This window comes from Zea mays, chromosome 10, assembly GCF_902167145.1.
Source record: "Zea mays cultivar B73 chromosome 10, Zm-B73-REFERENCE-NAM-5.0, whole genome shotgun sequence".
NCBI classification, from domain to species: Eukaryota; Viridiplantae; Streptophyta; class Magnoliopsida; order Poales; family Poaceae; genus Zea; species Zea mays.
The window spans coordinates 144,333,828-144,349,461 of record NC_050105.1 but is presented as its reverse complement, the minus strand read 5'-3'; the positions used below and the strand labels follow the sequence as shown (position 1 = coordinate 144,349,461).

Sequence of the window (15,634 nt, the reverse complement as noted above, 5' to 3'; positions counted from 1 at the left end):
TGCAGGTCTATAGTAGCTCGATCACTAACGACGTGCTCGCTTAATGTTAGGCTATATTCAACAGACTCTCTATCTCATCTTTTTTTTTTTCAAACTTCACTCTGCTTGGTTGTTCATCTATATGTACTGATCTGATCTCTCTCGGCTAACACCTATGTCCCCTCCTCCTAGTTTCTGATGGACATTCAGATCAGGAACTCTTGGTATCTCTACTTTGTGACGCTGACACCATGTCCCATAATTTGATCTGTAATCTGCTTGGTTGGTCATCCCATCAGCCTCTGCCGCACTCTTGTAACTGTGAATTTTACCTGTCTGCTCTGGCCGTGGTCCGTGGGTGCTGCTGAGGTGCGGGGTGCAGTTGAGGCTGTCCGCAGCCGCGTCCGCCAGGCCACCCCCTCCCCGATCTAGCGGCTACAAGAGCTCCCACGGCTGCAACCACGACCCCTACAAGGCTAGAGATGTTAATAGGGACCCGATACCTGATAACCCGTGGGGAATTCCCCTATTAGGGTACGGATATGAGACAAAAATTGACCCCATGGGTATGGATATGGGACAAAATCTCCACCCATCGGGTAAACGGGTATGGGTTTGGGAAGCAATAATCTGAACCCGATTACCCATGTGTATTTCGTACGCGTACACCTGTCCCGTTTGCATGAATGAGTTGAGGCCGAGTCAGCCATCAAACCCGGCAGACTCCATTTCTTATATTGGTCCTAAGTACTGATTTCTTTTCTGATGGATGGATGAATGGATAATTGTTCATGGATGAGTGCTTGCCGATGTGGTGATGTATGAAATCTGGATAGTTTGTGCTAGATGTTAGTACCTAGTTATTTCTTAGTTGGGGATGGGGACCCATTGGGGACCCAAAACCCGAATGAGAATGGGTATGTGATGAGTTTTGTACCCATGATGGGTATGAGTATGAGGATGTATCAAACATGATGAGGATGGATCTGGGATGCTATAACCCGATGGGGAATTACCCATTGACATCTCTATACAAGGCCCTCCAGCCAGCAGATGTAAATAGGATTTCGCCATAGCCAGCGTGAGTCTGTCGCCCCTTTATACTGTTTATTTGTACGGTGGTTTTTTAATAGCTGAAGAAAAAATGGTGATAGATGATGAATATAATTGGATAATAATATTTTATAGTTGTAATGTGGTATATGGAGAGAATATATGAGCTGCAGTAGATGAAAAAGTAGGAGATGAAATATTGATGATGTGACGTAAAAAAGTGATGTAGAGGGAGAAATTTAGAGAAGCCCTAGTGCTGATTTTTTGAGAGGGGTGAGGCCAATTATTGGGGCAGTCAAGAGGAGTGGGACTGATGGCCACTGGCTGAGGTTTCCTTTCCCTTGCGTACCTTCCTTCGTTCTCATCCCGATGTGGCATGGCTAGGGATGGCCATGCATTGATGTGACCTAAATGTCAACTGCAGAACTGTACAAGCTGGTGAGTGCTACTAGTCCAGTGGAGTTAAATAAAATCAGTAGTACCGGTACTAGACTAGTGAGTACTATTCCTACCATCCAGTTTGTTTGTTTGATGCAGAAACAACGTTGACTGAAAGAGAGAGAAGGTGTCTGCGAACAATTACTGATTCTTTTATGAGCAAAGCTGAACAGCGGCAGAGCGCCCTGCAGTTCTGCACTTAGTAACCAGATTCCTGGATCGATGGGATCGAGAACAGAAATGTGGTACGCGGTACGCTATTAAAACTAGGATTTAACACTACTAGAACAAGATTATTCCCACGTTTCTAGAACGGAACAAACGTTCTCGGAACGAGGAACGTGGTCAAGTTCCCAATTCCCGGTTACTAAGGCTCTGCATTATGATGCGCCACCGACTACGTGGTTAGCGAAAGTGCAAAACCCAAAGCCCAAGGAGGAAGAAAATGGTCGGCTGCAGGCTGCAGCATGCTACAGGATCCCGATCAGATCAGAGGGGGCCCATCCCCCTTCCCTTGCATGTGGCGTCTAGGGGCATTCTACGGTCGCAGCGGTGCCCCCTACAGCGCCCCTATGTGTCGGTCCCCTTCTCTCTCCCCCCAGATCTAGCGTGTCACTGTTCATCACCCTAAACACTGTGTTGTGGGTCCACGAGTAATTGTTAGTAGATAAAAAATTGATAGTTAATATAGAAAATGATATTTTATAGTTGTAGTGGGGTATAGGGGAGTATTTAGGGGGAACTGCTGCGGGAGATGAAAAATAGAGAGGAAAATAAGGAGAAAAAGTGATATAGGGGGAAAATTTACGGATAACGGTTGCGAATAGCCTGACGTCGCACGCAGAGAGAGAGATAGGACAGTGTCACAGTCGGCATATGACACCACGCCCACGCAGCACCTCATCGTATGATTGATGATTCTGAGGAGAGCGGACAAAAGTCGCGGGCTCGCGGCGGCATCAGCACCAGGGCGCTGGCCACAGGTAAAAGAAAGCTGCGGCCTTTTCTGCTACTCCTGCCTGCCAGCGGCCTGCCTGCCTGCCTACTAGTGCGGCGTGGAGGTGGAGCAGTGGGCGCTACAGCCTCCATCAGCTAGCTGCCTTGCCGTGTCCTCCTCTTCCTCCTGTCGGTGGCGATCTCTGCGGAAACCCGAGCTTCGTCCAAGCCGGGCAGTAGTGCGCGCCGCCTGGTGAGTTCTTTCTTGCTCCGACGCCTACATACTTTTCCCGCTGCCGCGTGATGCTATTTTGAGCCGGTCAATGTATGCGTAATACAGGTTGAATCTTAGCTGATCCTCTTTATGCGCTCTTTGGGTATCGGAAACTTAGTTCGAGCTCGGATTGTTTAGAACACGGGCCGACGGGCGGGTGCTTTGGAGATATCATGTGCAACTCTTTCAGTGGCTTGGCTTCTGTTGCTGCTTGGTCTGGTGATGTAGATGTGTGGGAGATTATGGATCTGGTTGCAGAAACTGTGCAACAAAAAAAAAAGATAGGTTCTTGACGGACGTGTGTAGCTTGGCCCAGCAGTTCGCTAGTTTGAATGAATTTTAAATCGCGCAAGACTAGGAGTCGTGCTCGAATTGTTTCACAGACAGTTTCTGCGCGTTGAGCACCATGCTAATGTGCGACTTGGACAGTCAAACAAACAACTGAGAAAAAAGACATATTTCCATGGCCTTAGCCCTTAGGCCTTAGTTGTCCTCGGTGCGGCAAGTTTGTTGAGTTGTTTCTTAGTTAAGTACTTTTCATCTCATAATTACAAGGTTTTTAGGCCCTGTTTTCACTCAGAAACTGGGCCGATCTCTTCTAATAAAAACAACAGCAAAACTTGTGCTGTCCTTTCAAAAAAAAACTTTGTATCCAAAGGTGTCTATGTTTCCTTATTTGACTTAACATTGTCTCGCTGAGCTAAACACGATCTTATGTGATTCTACAGGGCGTAATTATGGATTCTTTTGAGGGCTCTGATCATATAACTCAAAGAAAGGTTGTTCCTGCAAAACATATTGCATTGGTATGTAGATTTGAAGGTCATTTTCTTTATCCTTTCCCTTTCCTTTTATGTGTCCGTCCTACTTGACAGTTTTGCTCACATTTCCACCTGGTACTACATTCTTAGGTTGATGGAAAGAATGAGCCTGCTGTAGAGGGGTTGCCTAATGGTTGGCTGAAAGAATGCAGGCCTAGAAAGAACCGATATGGATCCAGAGTCAAGAGTGACACGGTATATCCTAGATCTCCTGATTCGATTGTGAAAATATCTCAGTCTGACAAATTTATTTCGACCTTGCTTTTCTAACATGTTATCTCGTACTATTTAAGGCTTCATTGTGATGTCTGACTTTCAATTAGCCCTTTGTTCCGCAACTGTAACCAGTTGGTCCATTTGATTCACAGTTCTATATTGATCCAATCAATGGATACGAATTTCACTCTCTCAAGGATGTACACCGCTATCTTGAATCTGGAGACATCAGTAAATGTATTAGATTGCCAAACAAGAGAAAAATTGAGGACCTGCATACTAAAGAGGACCAATCTCATCATGTAAGTTTCATCTTCAAGTTTTGGCCCACATCTGAATTTGCCCTCGATCTTGTGTTAGCTGCTACATTGGATTGACAATTGGATTCAAATCAACAAGGAGTTAATTCTTAAGGTAGTATGATTCTTTTTAAGGCAAAGGTTTATGAATTTCATTTGAACTATTTTACCATCCCCCCGAGAAGTACTAAGAGGTTACACAAATTGTAATTTGGGAGATACCAAATCCCTAGTTGTAATTTTGGTCTTTCCCCAAGGACTGTAAAAAGCCTCATTTCTGGTCTCATTTCTTCTTTAAATGAACTGCGGCGATTCTCTTGTCGCCCTTTCGGAAAAAAATATCTACTATTATAAAGCACCAATTTTTCTGGTTTCCACACTCGTCACTTTTGTAAAAAAAACCCTTATATTTCATAGCACGGGCAAACCATCCTTTCCCATCCTTATGTGCAAAAAAAAACCTATATGCACCTGAACACAAGCACTGTTCTTGATAGACACTTGTTCGGAGTCTATCCAATGCGTATTTGCAATGCACCTCCGTTATAGTTGACGTAAGATGCATCTTGTATTGATGTAGGCTGTCATGCTGAATTATGATGCATTTTTATATTCTAACTGAGTGAACTGGAAGGAATTCTTTTCTTGTTGTTATTGCTCTTTCAGAAATACCCAAACTGTTGATTTGTTTTGTAAAATCCAGACAGGAAAACTATCAGATCATACCCAGCTGGATACTGCTGATGAGTCTAATCGATATGATCTACCGGAAGGTACCAATGCACTGGGATATGCTCTGCAAAATCCAGAAAGCGGAGAGAATAATGAAAACATTGCACTGTCCAAGCCTGACAATATAAGCTCAATCCAAATTGAAGCTGGTCAGGTTGAAGCTACAGAAGATAAGAGCATCCAATCAGGCTCTATAGAATACACTCCAGGGGAAGCTAAATCTGTCACTAGGAAAGGAATAGATGTGAAGGAGAAACCGAAGGGGAAAAAGTACAAAACTAAACATGCCAAAGGGATTGCTATACCTCTTAGATCGTCACCTCGTTTAGCTGCACTGAAGATTAGCCAGGAAGCAAATAATGCAACCAGAGATGGACATATTGGCACACAGACAGACACCAATAACGTGCCAGAACCAAAGCAAGTCGAAAAACCCAGGCGAAAGACGAATTCTTCTGTAATTCCTGAGAGGAAAGATGGGGAACCTACCAGGAGTTGTGCAGAAACCCTTCCTTCACTTCCCAATCAGATACAGGGAGCATCATTCCCACAGTCTTCAGGAGATGCTGGATGCCAGGATGCACCAGCCGAGGCACCTGTTCTGCGACAACAAGCAGGAGCAGGACAAGGCGAAACATCTGATGGTTTGCCTGGATCTGCCCTGACGTCGCTGTTTCAACATGTCTGGTCAGACCCGTGCCTTGTGTTCGCGTTCAGGACTCTCCTGGGTGATATCCCTGTTCTTGATGACGCTCGAGCATATCGGTCTTCGGCTTATGATGGTAACAGAGACTACTACCTTCCACCACAGAACATGAATAAAAATGCTGCAGCCAACTGGTCCGCTCTGGCTTATGATAGTAACAGAAACCACGCGCAAGTCGACCATGTTATGCCGAGGACATCAGATACGTTCTACAGCAGTGGTTGGTTCCCTCCCCAGTGAATTCAATCTAGGAAATATGAAAGCAATTTCTTACCTGGCAAAGGACAAATCAGAAGCAAGGATGCATGTTGCAAGCAAGACTGCAGCTCGTTGTAATTGTGTAGACGATCCATAACTAATAGTCTAATGTAGCTATCACATGCTACCGTGCGCCATCAGCATCAGTCTAATTCACAGGAAGCTGTCTGGTGGTAGACTTGGCAATACTTTCTGTTGTTTGTGTTTTTGTAGTACCAACTTGATCATGCATTCACTTGTTGCATTGTTACGTGTTAGAGCAGCCTCAATAGTCAATATCCCAGGAAGTGATCTGGGCTGTACTTTGTCTATGAGCATCCACTTGTGTATTACTACTTGTAACTTGGTAGACTTTCAACGTGCATCGTGGCATCGGACTAAGTTGTACCAATGTGTTTGTTTCGAAATAAGGTAGTCCATCATCTTTCTACTCCTCACTTTTTTATTTGGTTTATAAAATAAAATAAGTCGATCATGTTAGAGCCCCGTTTAGGGTTTTAGTGCTAGCCCTTTGTAATTACCGTTATACCCTTGTGTAATGGTGCATCCCCAGTCAGTCGCAGATCCCCTTTCTGAGATTAATTAGTGTAAGTTATCCTATAGATACTGTATTCATGCCTGTTCGAAATGTGAATTATAGTATTTTTTGTGAGAATGGAAATGAAAAGCACAAGATACTTTTTTTAGAAATATGGACAAATGGAAGTTTAACTCCTAAAGAAACGCTTTATGAAACTTCTCGTAATTTGATTGATTTATTTCTTCCTTTTCTACACACAGAGGAAGAGGGCACTAGTTTCGAAGAAAATAAAAATAGGTTAACTCCACCCCTTTTAACCTTTCAAAAAAGATTCACTGATCTAAAGAAAAATAAAAAAGGAATTCCATTGAATTGTATTTTTATTGATCAATTAGAATTGCCTTCTAGAATGTAACGGTTTTCATGTCTATATCAGCGCTTCACCGTTGTCTACGCCTCCAAACTATCGAAGCCCTTCCCTACACCTCCATTTCGTCGAAACCAACTCTGTCGTGTTCCATAATAGCAATAATCTCCTTTCTGAGCTGGCCACCACTTCCCATGGAGTCGTCGCCCCCGGAACCAGATCCGCTGCCTTACTTCAGCCTGCCGTGCGCTCGTCGATCTTCAAACCAACGGTGATCTGCTGCCCTCTCCTTTACCGTATGGAGCAGCCCAACAGAACCAATTCGGTCCACTTTTTCCTTATTTCTTTCTCCAGTCCTGTGGCTCCCGTAGGCTACACCACCATCAGCACAGCGCCAATAAAACAGAGTGCAGAGAGCAAAAATTCATAGCGATTGAGATTGTTTAAACTGGATATGAAAGAAAGTGAATACAAGTATTGATCCACTTGATATTGTTTTCACTGAACACTCCATCTACCTTGCAGTTAGCAATAACAAGATACAACAATAAACTACAAAATAGCATTGACTTGCTTCACAGCTCAAAGAAATTTTCAGTTTTTAGATCATCACTGCTTGCTCCAGTCAACAGTTGAGTGAAAGAATTGATGGTGTTATATTCTTTATGGAACTGAATGTCAATACTTGTTGGATTGCTTGTTTCCTTTACCTCTTGTGCCTTGCAAGAAACAAATTATAAAAAAATCAGATATACATGGAACTAAAATACTGAATGACATGCTAAAAAAATCAGATATACATGGAACTCACTTGTTCAGAATTTTGATATACCTTCGGTGCTTGTACATGCAATATATTTTTGCTTTGTCCTTTTTTCCTCCCCTTGTGCTTTCCTTCCCACCCAAATTTTTGTCTCTTTGAACTTCTTATGCGGACCTCTTTTTTCTTTAATTGTGCATTACTCAATGTATCATTTGGTACAACAATATCAACCTGAGTTGCATTCTTTTCAGCATTAGAAGGACCACTGCATATATTAATTTTGTCTTCAATCTGTTGACCAAGAAGATCAATCGTGTTGTCCATCAGTGAGGTGCACTCTGGATAGTAGGCTACTCGATGTGCCAAATTGAGAAGTTTTTGAGAAAAATATCTGTAACGGCGCATTGCATCAAACTTTGGATTCTCAATTACAATTCTACCATTCTTGTCCTGTACAGTGCCACTTCGTGCTTGTCGTGTCCACCGTTTCAATATATATTGTGTAGGCAATGACTTGATATTCATTAAATCAAGAACTTTCAAAGCACGAGCACATATTATACCAATTCTATTAAATAAGTTGCAACTACATATTGCTGTTTGGTCCAAAGGATTACCGATTACTATGTACTCCTCGTCAAGGACTACATCTTCACCGAGGCTCCCGGTTGCAACAAGGTATTCATTGTTTCCATCCAATACCTTAGCACACGCTGTCATGGACCTTTCATATTGACCTTGAAAAGCTTCAAACACAATAGGTGTGTATGATTTACTTGCCTGCAACAACATAGGTATCTTTATTATGACCCTTGGTATTTTTTTCCTTGATTCAAATTCTGAGTTTAGCTCATTGTTTCTTTTTCCTTGCACCACCCTTTCAAAATGTTTAAGAAAGCGAATAATGTCAAAATCTGATTTGAAATGAATTTTCAAATCATTGTTTAGGCTCTCACTTAATTGCGTGCTTCGCATGCCCAATGTGCAAACATGTTTCAAATTTTTCCTTGTCCTCATACTCAAACATGCATGCACTAAAATCAGCAAGAACATTTAAGCCTTTTTCCTTTTGATAAAGAGGCAAATGTTTTATAGCATTCTGCATTATGTGAAAGCTGCTGAAAGTCGCCTAGAGGGGGGGTGAATAGGGCGAAACTGAAATTTACAAATATAAACACAACTACAAGCCGGGTTAGCGTTAGTGATAAAGAAATGAGTCCGCGAGAGAGTGAGGGTGCAAAACAAATCGCAATCGAATAACGAGTGTGACACGAGGATTTGTTTTACCGAGGTTCGGTTCTCGCAAACCTACTCCCCGTTGAGGAGGCCACAAAGGCCGGGTCTCTTTCAACCCTTCCCTCTCTCAAACGGTCCCTCGGACCGAGTGAGCTTTCTCTTCTCAATCAAACGGGAACAAACTTCCCCGCAAGGATCACCACACAATTGGTGTCTCTTGCCTTGGTTACAATTGAGTTGATCGCAAGAAAGATTGAAAGAAAGCACGATTGCAAAAGCCAAGCGACAAGAGCGACAAATAACGCACGGATCACTTTCTCTCTCAAGTCACTAATCTCTAATGATCTCTTTTCTCAATTGTGAAACTTGGAGAGATGGAGGCTTTGAATGTGTCTTGGAATGGATTGCTAGCTCTTGTATTGAATGTTGAAGGTTGGAATGCTTGGATATCTTGAATGGAGGTGGTTGGGGTTGTATTTATAGCCACCAACCACTTCCTAGCCGTTGGGCCATTCTGCTGAGCGCGGACGGTCCGCTCTCCTGGTGCGGACGGTCCGCCCTTGAGGATCAACGGCTGAAAATGCAACGGTCAGCAGTAACGGCTATATCAACGGCTATATTGCATTTAATGCGTCGTCAGATGTCAGACAGAGCCAGTCGCGGACGGTCCGGTCGTGCACTCCGGACGGTCCGCGAGGCCCCCTATAATTCATTTCTCTGAACCCGTCACCTTCGGGTTTTTCGGTTTCTTACCGACCGGACGGTCCGCGCCTGAGGCCGGACGGTCCGCGCGAGGGCTCGGACGGTCTTTGCTTTTCCTCCGGACAGTCTGTAGTGGAAACTTGTGTTTTTGCATTGGTTCTGTCCGAGGGACATCCTCGTGTCGCGGACGGTCCGCCGCAAGGCCCCGGACAGTCCGCGCATGGCCTGTTTTTCCAAAAAGCTTCTCCTGTCCGGAATAATCTACGGTATTCCGGACAGTCGATTTAGTATAGTTATAGATGAACTTTTGGCACCTGTAGATCATATAATCTAGAGCAAACTAGTTAGTCCAATTGTTTGTGTTGGGCGATTCAACCACCAAAATTAATTAGGGACTAGGTGTAAGCCTAATTCCCTTTCAATCTCCCCCTTTTTGGTGATTGATGCCAACACAAACCAAAGCAAATATAGAAGTGCATAATTGAACTAGTTTGCATAAAGTAAGTGCAAAGGTTGCTTGGAATTGAGCCAATGTAAATACTTACAAGATATTCATGGATTGTTACTTTCTTATATAACATTTTGGACCACGTTTGCACCACATGTTTTGTTTTTACAAAATCTTTTGTAAATCTATTTCAAAGATCTTTTGCAAATAGTCAAAGGTAAATGAATAAGATTTTGCGAAGCATTTTCAAGATTTGAAATATTCTCCCCCTGTTTCAAATGCTTTTCCTTTGACTAAACAAAACTCCCCCTAAACAAGATCCTCCTCTTAGTGTTCAAGAGGGTTTTGATATATCATTTTGAAATACTACTTTCTCCCCCTTTTGAACACAATAGGATACCAATTGAAAATTTTCAACACTTAAGTTTTTGAAATTGGTGGTGGTGCGGTCCTATTGCTTTGGGCTCTTACTTTCTCCCCCTTTGGCATGAATCGCCAAAAACGGAACCATTAGAGCCCCCGAAGGGCTATCTTCCTCTTTGGTCATAAATAAATGAGTTAAGATTATACCAAAGAAGTCCTTTTGCTTGGTGCTCATGTTTTCTCCCCCTAGAACAGAGAGTTGCTTGGAGCGACGGCGAAGGATGAGTTACGTAGTGGAAGCCTTTGTCTTCGCCGAAGACTCCAATTCCCTTTCAATACACCTATGACTTGCATGGTTTGAAATAGACTTGAAAACACATTAGTCATAGCATATGAAAGAGATATAAAATAGCTATGTGTGCATTTTAACAAAAGAAGTTCCTAGAATCAAGAATATTTAGCTCATGCCTAAGTTTGTTAAAAGATTGTTCATCAAGAGGCTTGGTAAAGATATCGGCTAATTGATCTTTAGTATTAATGTATGAAATCTCGATATCTCCCTTTTGTTGGTGATCCCTTAAAAAGTGATACCGAATGGCTATGTGTTTAGTGCGGCTATGCTCGACGGGATTGTCGGCCATTTTGATTGCACTCTCATTATCACATAGCAAAGGGACTTTGGTTAATTTGTAACCGTAGTCCCGCAGGGTTTGCCTCATCCAAAGCAATTGCGCGCAACAATGGCCTGCGGCAATGTACTCGGCTTCGGCGGTGGAAAGAGCGACTGAGTTTTGCTTCTTTGAAGCCCAAGACACCAAGGATCTTCCCAAGAACTGGCAAGTCCCTGATGTGCTCTTCCTATTGATTTTGCACCCCGCCCAATCGGCATCCGAATAACCAATCAAATCAAATGTGGATCCCCTAGGATACCAAAGCCCAAACTTAGGAGTATAAGCCAAATATCTCAAGATTCGTTTTACGGCCGTAAGGTGAGCTTCCTTAGGGTCGGCTTGGAATCTTGCACACATGCATACGGAAAGCATAATATCCGGTCGAGATGCACATAAATAGAGTAAGGAACCTATCATCGACCGGTATACCTTTTGATCCACGGACTTACCTCCCGTGTCGAGGTCGAGATGCCCATTGGTTCCCATGGGTGTCTTGATGGGTTTGGCATCCTTCATCCCAAACTTGGCTAGAATGTCTTGAGTGTACTTCGTTTGGCTGATGAAGGTGCCCTCTTGGATTTGTTTGACTTGGAATCCTAGAAAATACTTCAACTCCCCCATCATAGACATCTCGAACTTTTGTGTCATGATCCTACTAAACTCTTCACATGTAGACTCGTTAGTAGACCCAAATATAATATCATCAACATAAATTTGGCATACAAACAAGTCATTTTCAAGAGTTTTAGTAAAGAGTGTAGGATCGGCTTTTCCGACTTTGAATCCATTGGCAATAAGAAAATCTCTAAGGCATTCATACCATGCTCTTGGGGCTTGCTTGAGCCCATAAAGCGCCTTAGAGAGCTTATAGACATGGTTAGGATACTTACTGTCTTCAAAGCCGGGAGGTTGCTCAACATAGACCTCTTCCTTGATTGGTCCATTGAGGAAGGCACTTTTCACGTCCATTTGATAAAGCTTAAAGCCATGGTAAGTAGCATAGGCTAATAATATGCGAATTGATTCAAGCCTAGCTACGGGTGCATAGGTTTCACCGAAATCCAAACCTTCGACTTGTGAGTATCCCTTGGCCACAAGTCGAGCTTTGTTCCTTGTCACCACACCATGCTCATCTTGCTTGTTGCGGAAGACCCATTTGGTTCCTACAACATTTTGGTTAGGACGTGGAACTAAATGCCATACCTCATTTCTAGTGAAGTTGTTGAGCTCCTCTTGCATTGCCACCACCCAATCCGAATCTTGGAGTGCTTCCTCTACCCTGTGTGGCTCAATAGAGGAAACAAACGAGTAATGTTCACAAAAATGGGCAACACGAGATCGAGTAGTTACCCCCTTATGAATGTCGCCGAGGATGGTGTCGACGGGGTGATCTCGTTGAATTGCTTGGTGGACTCTTGTGTGTGGCGGCCTTTGTTCCTCTTCCTCCTTGTCTTCCTCATTTGCATCTCCCCCTTGATCATTGCCATTATCTTGAGGTGTCTCATTTGCTTGATCTTCTACTTCATCAACTTGAGCTTCATCCTCATTTTGAGTTGGTGGAGATGCTTGCGTGGAGGAGGAAGGTTGATCTTGTGCATTTGGAGGATCTTCGGATTCCTTAGGACACACATCCCCAATGGACATGTTCCTTAGTGCGATGCATGGAGCCTCTTCTTCACCTATCTCATCAAGATCAACTTGCTCTACTTGAGAGCCGTTAGTTTCATCAAACACAACGTCACATGAGACTTCAACTAGTCCAGTGGACTTGTTAAAGACCCTATATGCCCTTGTGTTTGAGTCATAACCAAGTAAAAAGCCTTCTACAGTCTTAGGAGCAAATTTAGATTTTCTACCTCTTTTAACAAGAATAAAGCATTTGCTACCAAAGACTCTAAAATATGAAATGTTGGGCTTTTTACCGGTTAGGAGTTCGTATGATGTCTTCTTGAGGATTCGGTGTAGATATAACCGGTTGATGGCGTAGCAAGCGGTGTTGATCGCCTCGGCCCAAAACCGATCCGAAGTCTTGTACTCATCAAGCATGGTCCTTGCCATGTCCAATAGAGTTCTATTCTTCCTCTCCACTACACCATTTTGCTGTGGCGTGTAGGGAGAAGAGAACTCATGCTTGATGCCCTCCTCCTCAAGGAAGCCTTCGATTTGAGAGTTCTTGAACTCCGTTCCGTTGTCGCTTCTTATTTTCTTGATCCTTAAGCCGAACTCATTTTGAGCACGTCTTAAGAATCCCTTTAAGGTCTCTTGGGTTTGAGATTTTTCCTGTAAAAAGAACACCCAAGTGAAGCGAGAATAATCATCCACAATAACTAGACAGTACTTACTCCCGCCGATGCTTATGTAAGCGATCGGGCCGAATAGGTCCATGTGTAGGAGTTCCAGTGGCCTGTCGGTCGTCATTATGTTCTTATGCGGATGATGAGAGCCAACTTGCTTCCCTGCTTGGCATGCGCTACAAATCCTGTCTTTCTCAAAATGAACATTTGTTAATCCTAAAATGTGTTCTCCCTTTAGAAGCTTGTGAAGATTCTTCATCCCAACATGGGCTAGTCGGCGGTGCCAGAGCCAACCCATGTTAGTCTTAGCAATTAAGCAAGTGTCGAGTTCAGCTCTATCAAAATCTACCAAGTATAGCTGACCCTCTAACACTCCCTTAAATGCTATTGAATCATCACTTCTTCTAAAGACAGTGACACCAATATCAGTAAAAAGACAGTTGTAGCCCATTTGACATAATTGGGAAACAGAAAGCAAGTTGTAATCTAATGAATCTACAAGAAAAACATTGGAAATAGAATGGTCAGGAGATATAGCAATTTTACCAAGACCTTTGACCAAACCTTGATTTCCATCCCCGAATGTGATAGCTCGTTGGGGATCTTGGTTTTTCTCATATGAGGAGAACATCTTTTTCTCCCCAGTCATGTGGTTCGTGCACCCGCTGTCGAGTATCCAACTTGAGCCCCCGGATGCATAAACCTACAAAACAAGTTTAGTTCTTGACTTTAGGTACCCAAATGGTTTTGGGTCCTTTGGCATTAGACACAAGAACTTTGGGTACCCAAACACAAGTCTTTGATCCCTTGTGCTTGCCCCCAACATATTTGGCAACTACCTTGCCGGATTTGTTAGTTAAAACATAAGATGCATCAAAAGTTTTAAATGAAATGTTATGATCATTTGATGCACTAGGAGTTTTACTTTTAGGCAACTTAGCATGAGTTGGTTGCCTAGAGCTAGATGTCTCACCCTTATACATAAAAGCATGATTAGGGCCAGAGTGAGACTTCCTAGAATGAATTCTCCTAATCTTGCTCTCGGGATAACCGGCAGGGTATAAAATGTAACCCTCGTTATCCTGAGGCATGGGAGCCTTGCCCTTAACAAAGTTGGACAATTTTTTAGGAGGGGCACTAAGTTTGACATTGTCTCCCCTTTGGAAGCCAATGCCATCCTTGATGCCCGGGCGTCTCCCATTATAAAGCATGCTACGAGCAAATTTAAATTTCTCATTTTCTAAGTTGTGCTCGGCAATTTTAGCATCTAGTTTTGCTATATGATCATTTTGTTGTTTAATTAAAGCCATATGATCATGAATAGCATTAACATCAATATCTCTACATCTAGTACAAATAGACACATGCTCAACAATAGATGTAGAGGGTTTGCAAGATTTTAATTCTACAACCTTAGCATGTAACATGTCATTCTTAGTTCTAAGGTCAGAGATAGTAGCATTGCAAACATCAAAATCTTTAGCCTTAGCAAGCAATTTTTCATTCTCAATTCTAAGGCTAGCAAGGGAAGCATTCAACTCATCAATCCTAGCAAGTAAATCAACATTATCATCTCTAGGATTTGAAGTTGAAATATTGCAAACATGTGAATCAACTTTAGCATTTAAACTAGCATTTTCATTCCTAAGGTTGTCAATCATCTCACGGCAAGTGCTTAGCTCACTAGATAACTTTTCACATTTTTCAATTTCAAGAGCATAAGCCTTTTTAACCTTAACATGTTTCTTGTTTTCTTTAATTAGACAATCCTCTTGGGAATCCAAAAGGTCGTCCTTTTCATGAATAGCACTAACTAATTCATTTAATTTTTCCTTTTGAGCTATGTTAAGGTTGGCAAAAAGGGAACGCAAATTATCCTCCTCATCACTAGCATTATCGTCACTAGAAGATTCATATTTAGTGGAGGAGTTAGATTTAACCTTCTTCTTTTTGCCGTCCTTTGCCATGAGGCACTTGTGGCCAACGTTGGGGAAGAGGAGTCCCTTGGTGACGGCGATGTTGGCGGCGTCCTCGTCGTCGGAGGAGTCGCTTGAGCTTTCGTCGGAGTCCCACTCCCGACAAACATGGGCATCGCCGCTCCTCTTCTTGTAGTATCTCTTCTTCTCCTTTCTTCTCCCCTTCTTGTCGTCGCCTCGGTCACTGTCACTTGTTATAGGACATTTAGCAATAAAATGACCGGGCTTACCACATTTGTAGCAAACCTTCTTGGAACGGGATGTGTAATCCTTTCCCTTCCGTTGCTTGAGGATTTGGCGAAAGCTTTTGATGATTAAAGCCATCTCCTCATTGTCGAGCTTGGAGGCGTCAATTGGTTGTCTACTTGGTGTAGACTCCTCCTTCTTCTCCTCCGTCGCCTTAAATGCCACCGGTTGTGCCTCGGACGTGGAGGGTTCATCAAGCTCGTTGATCTTCTTGGAGCCTTTGATCATGCATTCAAAGCTCACAAAATTCCCGATAACTTCCTCGGGGGTCATTTGAGTATATCTAGGATTAGCACGAATTAATTGAACTTGAGTGGGGTTAAGAAAAATGAGTGA

At 42.9% G+C, this 15,634-nt stretch overlaps 2 protein-coding genes across 2 annotated transcripts; one reads left to right on the top strand and one right to left on the bottom strand.

The window, feature by feature from the left end:
* Nucleotides 1-2,566: 2,566 nt before the first annotated feature.
* Nucleotides 2,567-6,141, top strand: mbd123 (methyl binding domain 123). Its single transcript, NM_001176543.1, has 5 exons — nt 2,567-2,659; nt 3,409-3,486; nt 3,592-3,696; nt 3,870-4,019; nt 4,720-6,141. Exons 2-5 carry the CDS (start codon nt 3,418-3,420, stop codon nt 5,692-5,694), a joined length of 1,299 nt encoding a protein of 432 aa, NP_001170014.1. The 5' UTR covers nt 2,567-2,659; nt 3,409-3,417; the 3' UTR covers nt 5,695-6,141.
* An 896-nt stretch (nt 6,142-7,037) lies between these two features.
* LOC109942966 (protein FAR1-RELATED SEQUENCE 1-like) lies at nt 7,038-8,368 on the bottom strand. Its single transcript, XM_020545576.1, has 2 exons — nt 7,411-8,368; nt 7,038-7,318 (listed from the first exon to the last, which is right to left on the bottom strand). The coding sequence occupies exons 1-2, from the start codon at nt 8,335-8,337 to the stop codon at nt 7,175-7,177; spliced, it is 1,071 nt and encodes a 356-aa protein (XP_020401165.1). The 5' UTR covers nt 8,338-8,368; the 3' UTR covers nt 7,038-7,174.
* Nucleotides 8,369-15,634: the final 7,266 nt, after the last annotated feature.

Bases quoted from the DNA above. Each gene is read 5' to 3' on its own strand.
- mbd123 (NM_001176543.1), top strand. From the start codon at position 3,418: ATGGATTCTTTTGAGGGCTCTGATCATATAACTCAAAGAAAGGTTGTT. The intron at 3,487-3,591 runs GTATGTAGATTT...CTACATTCTTAG, and splicing joins CTGCAAAACATATTGCATTG to GTTGATGGAAAGAATGAGCC. The intron at 3,697-3,869 runs GTATATCCTAGA...TTTGATTCACAG, and splicing joins CCAGAGTCAAGAGTGACACG to TTCTATATTGATCCAATCAA.
- LOC109942966 (XM_020545576.1), bottom strand. From the start codon at position 8,337: ATGCGAAGCACGCAATTAAGTGAGAGCCTAAACAATGATTTGAAAATT. The intron at 7,319-7,410 runs GTGAGTTCCATG...GTTTCTTGCAAG, and splicing joins TATATCAAAATTCTGAACAA to GCACAAGAGGTAAAGGAAAC.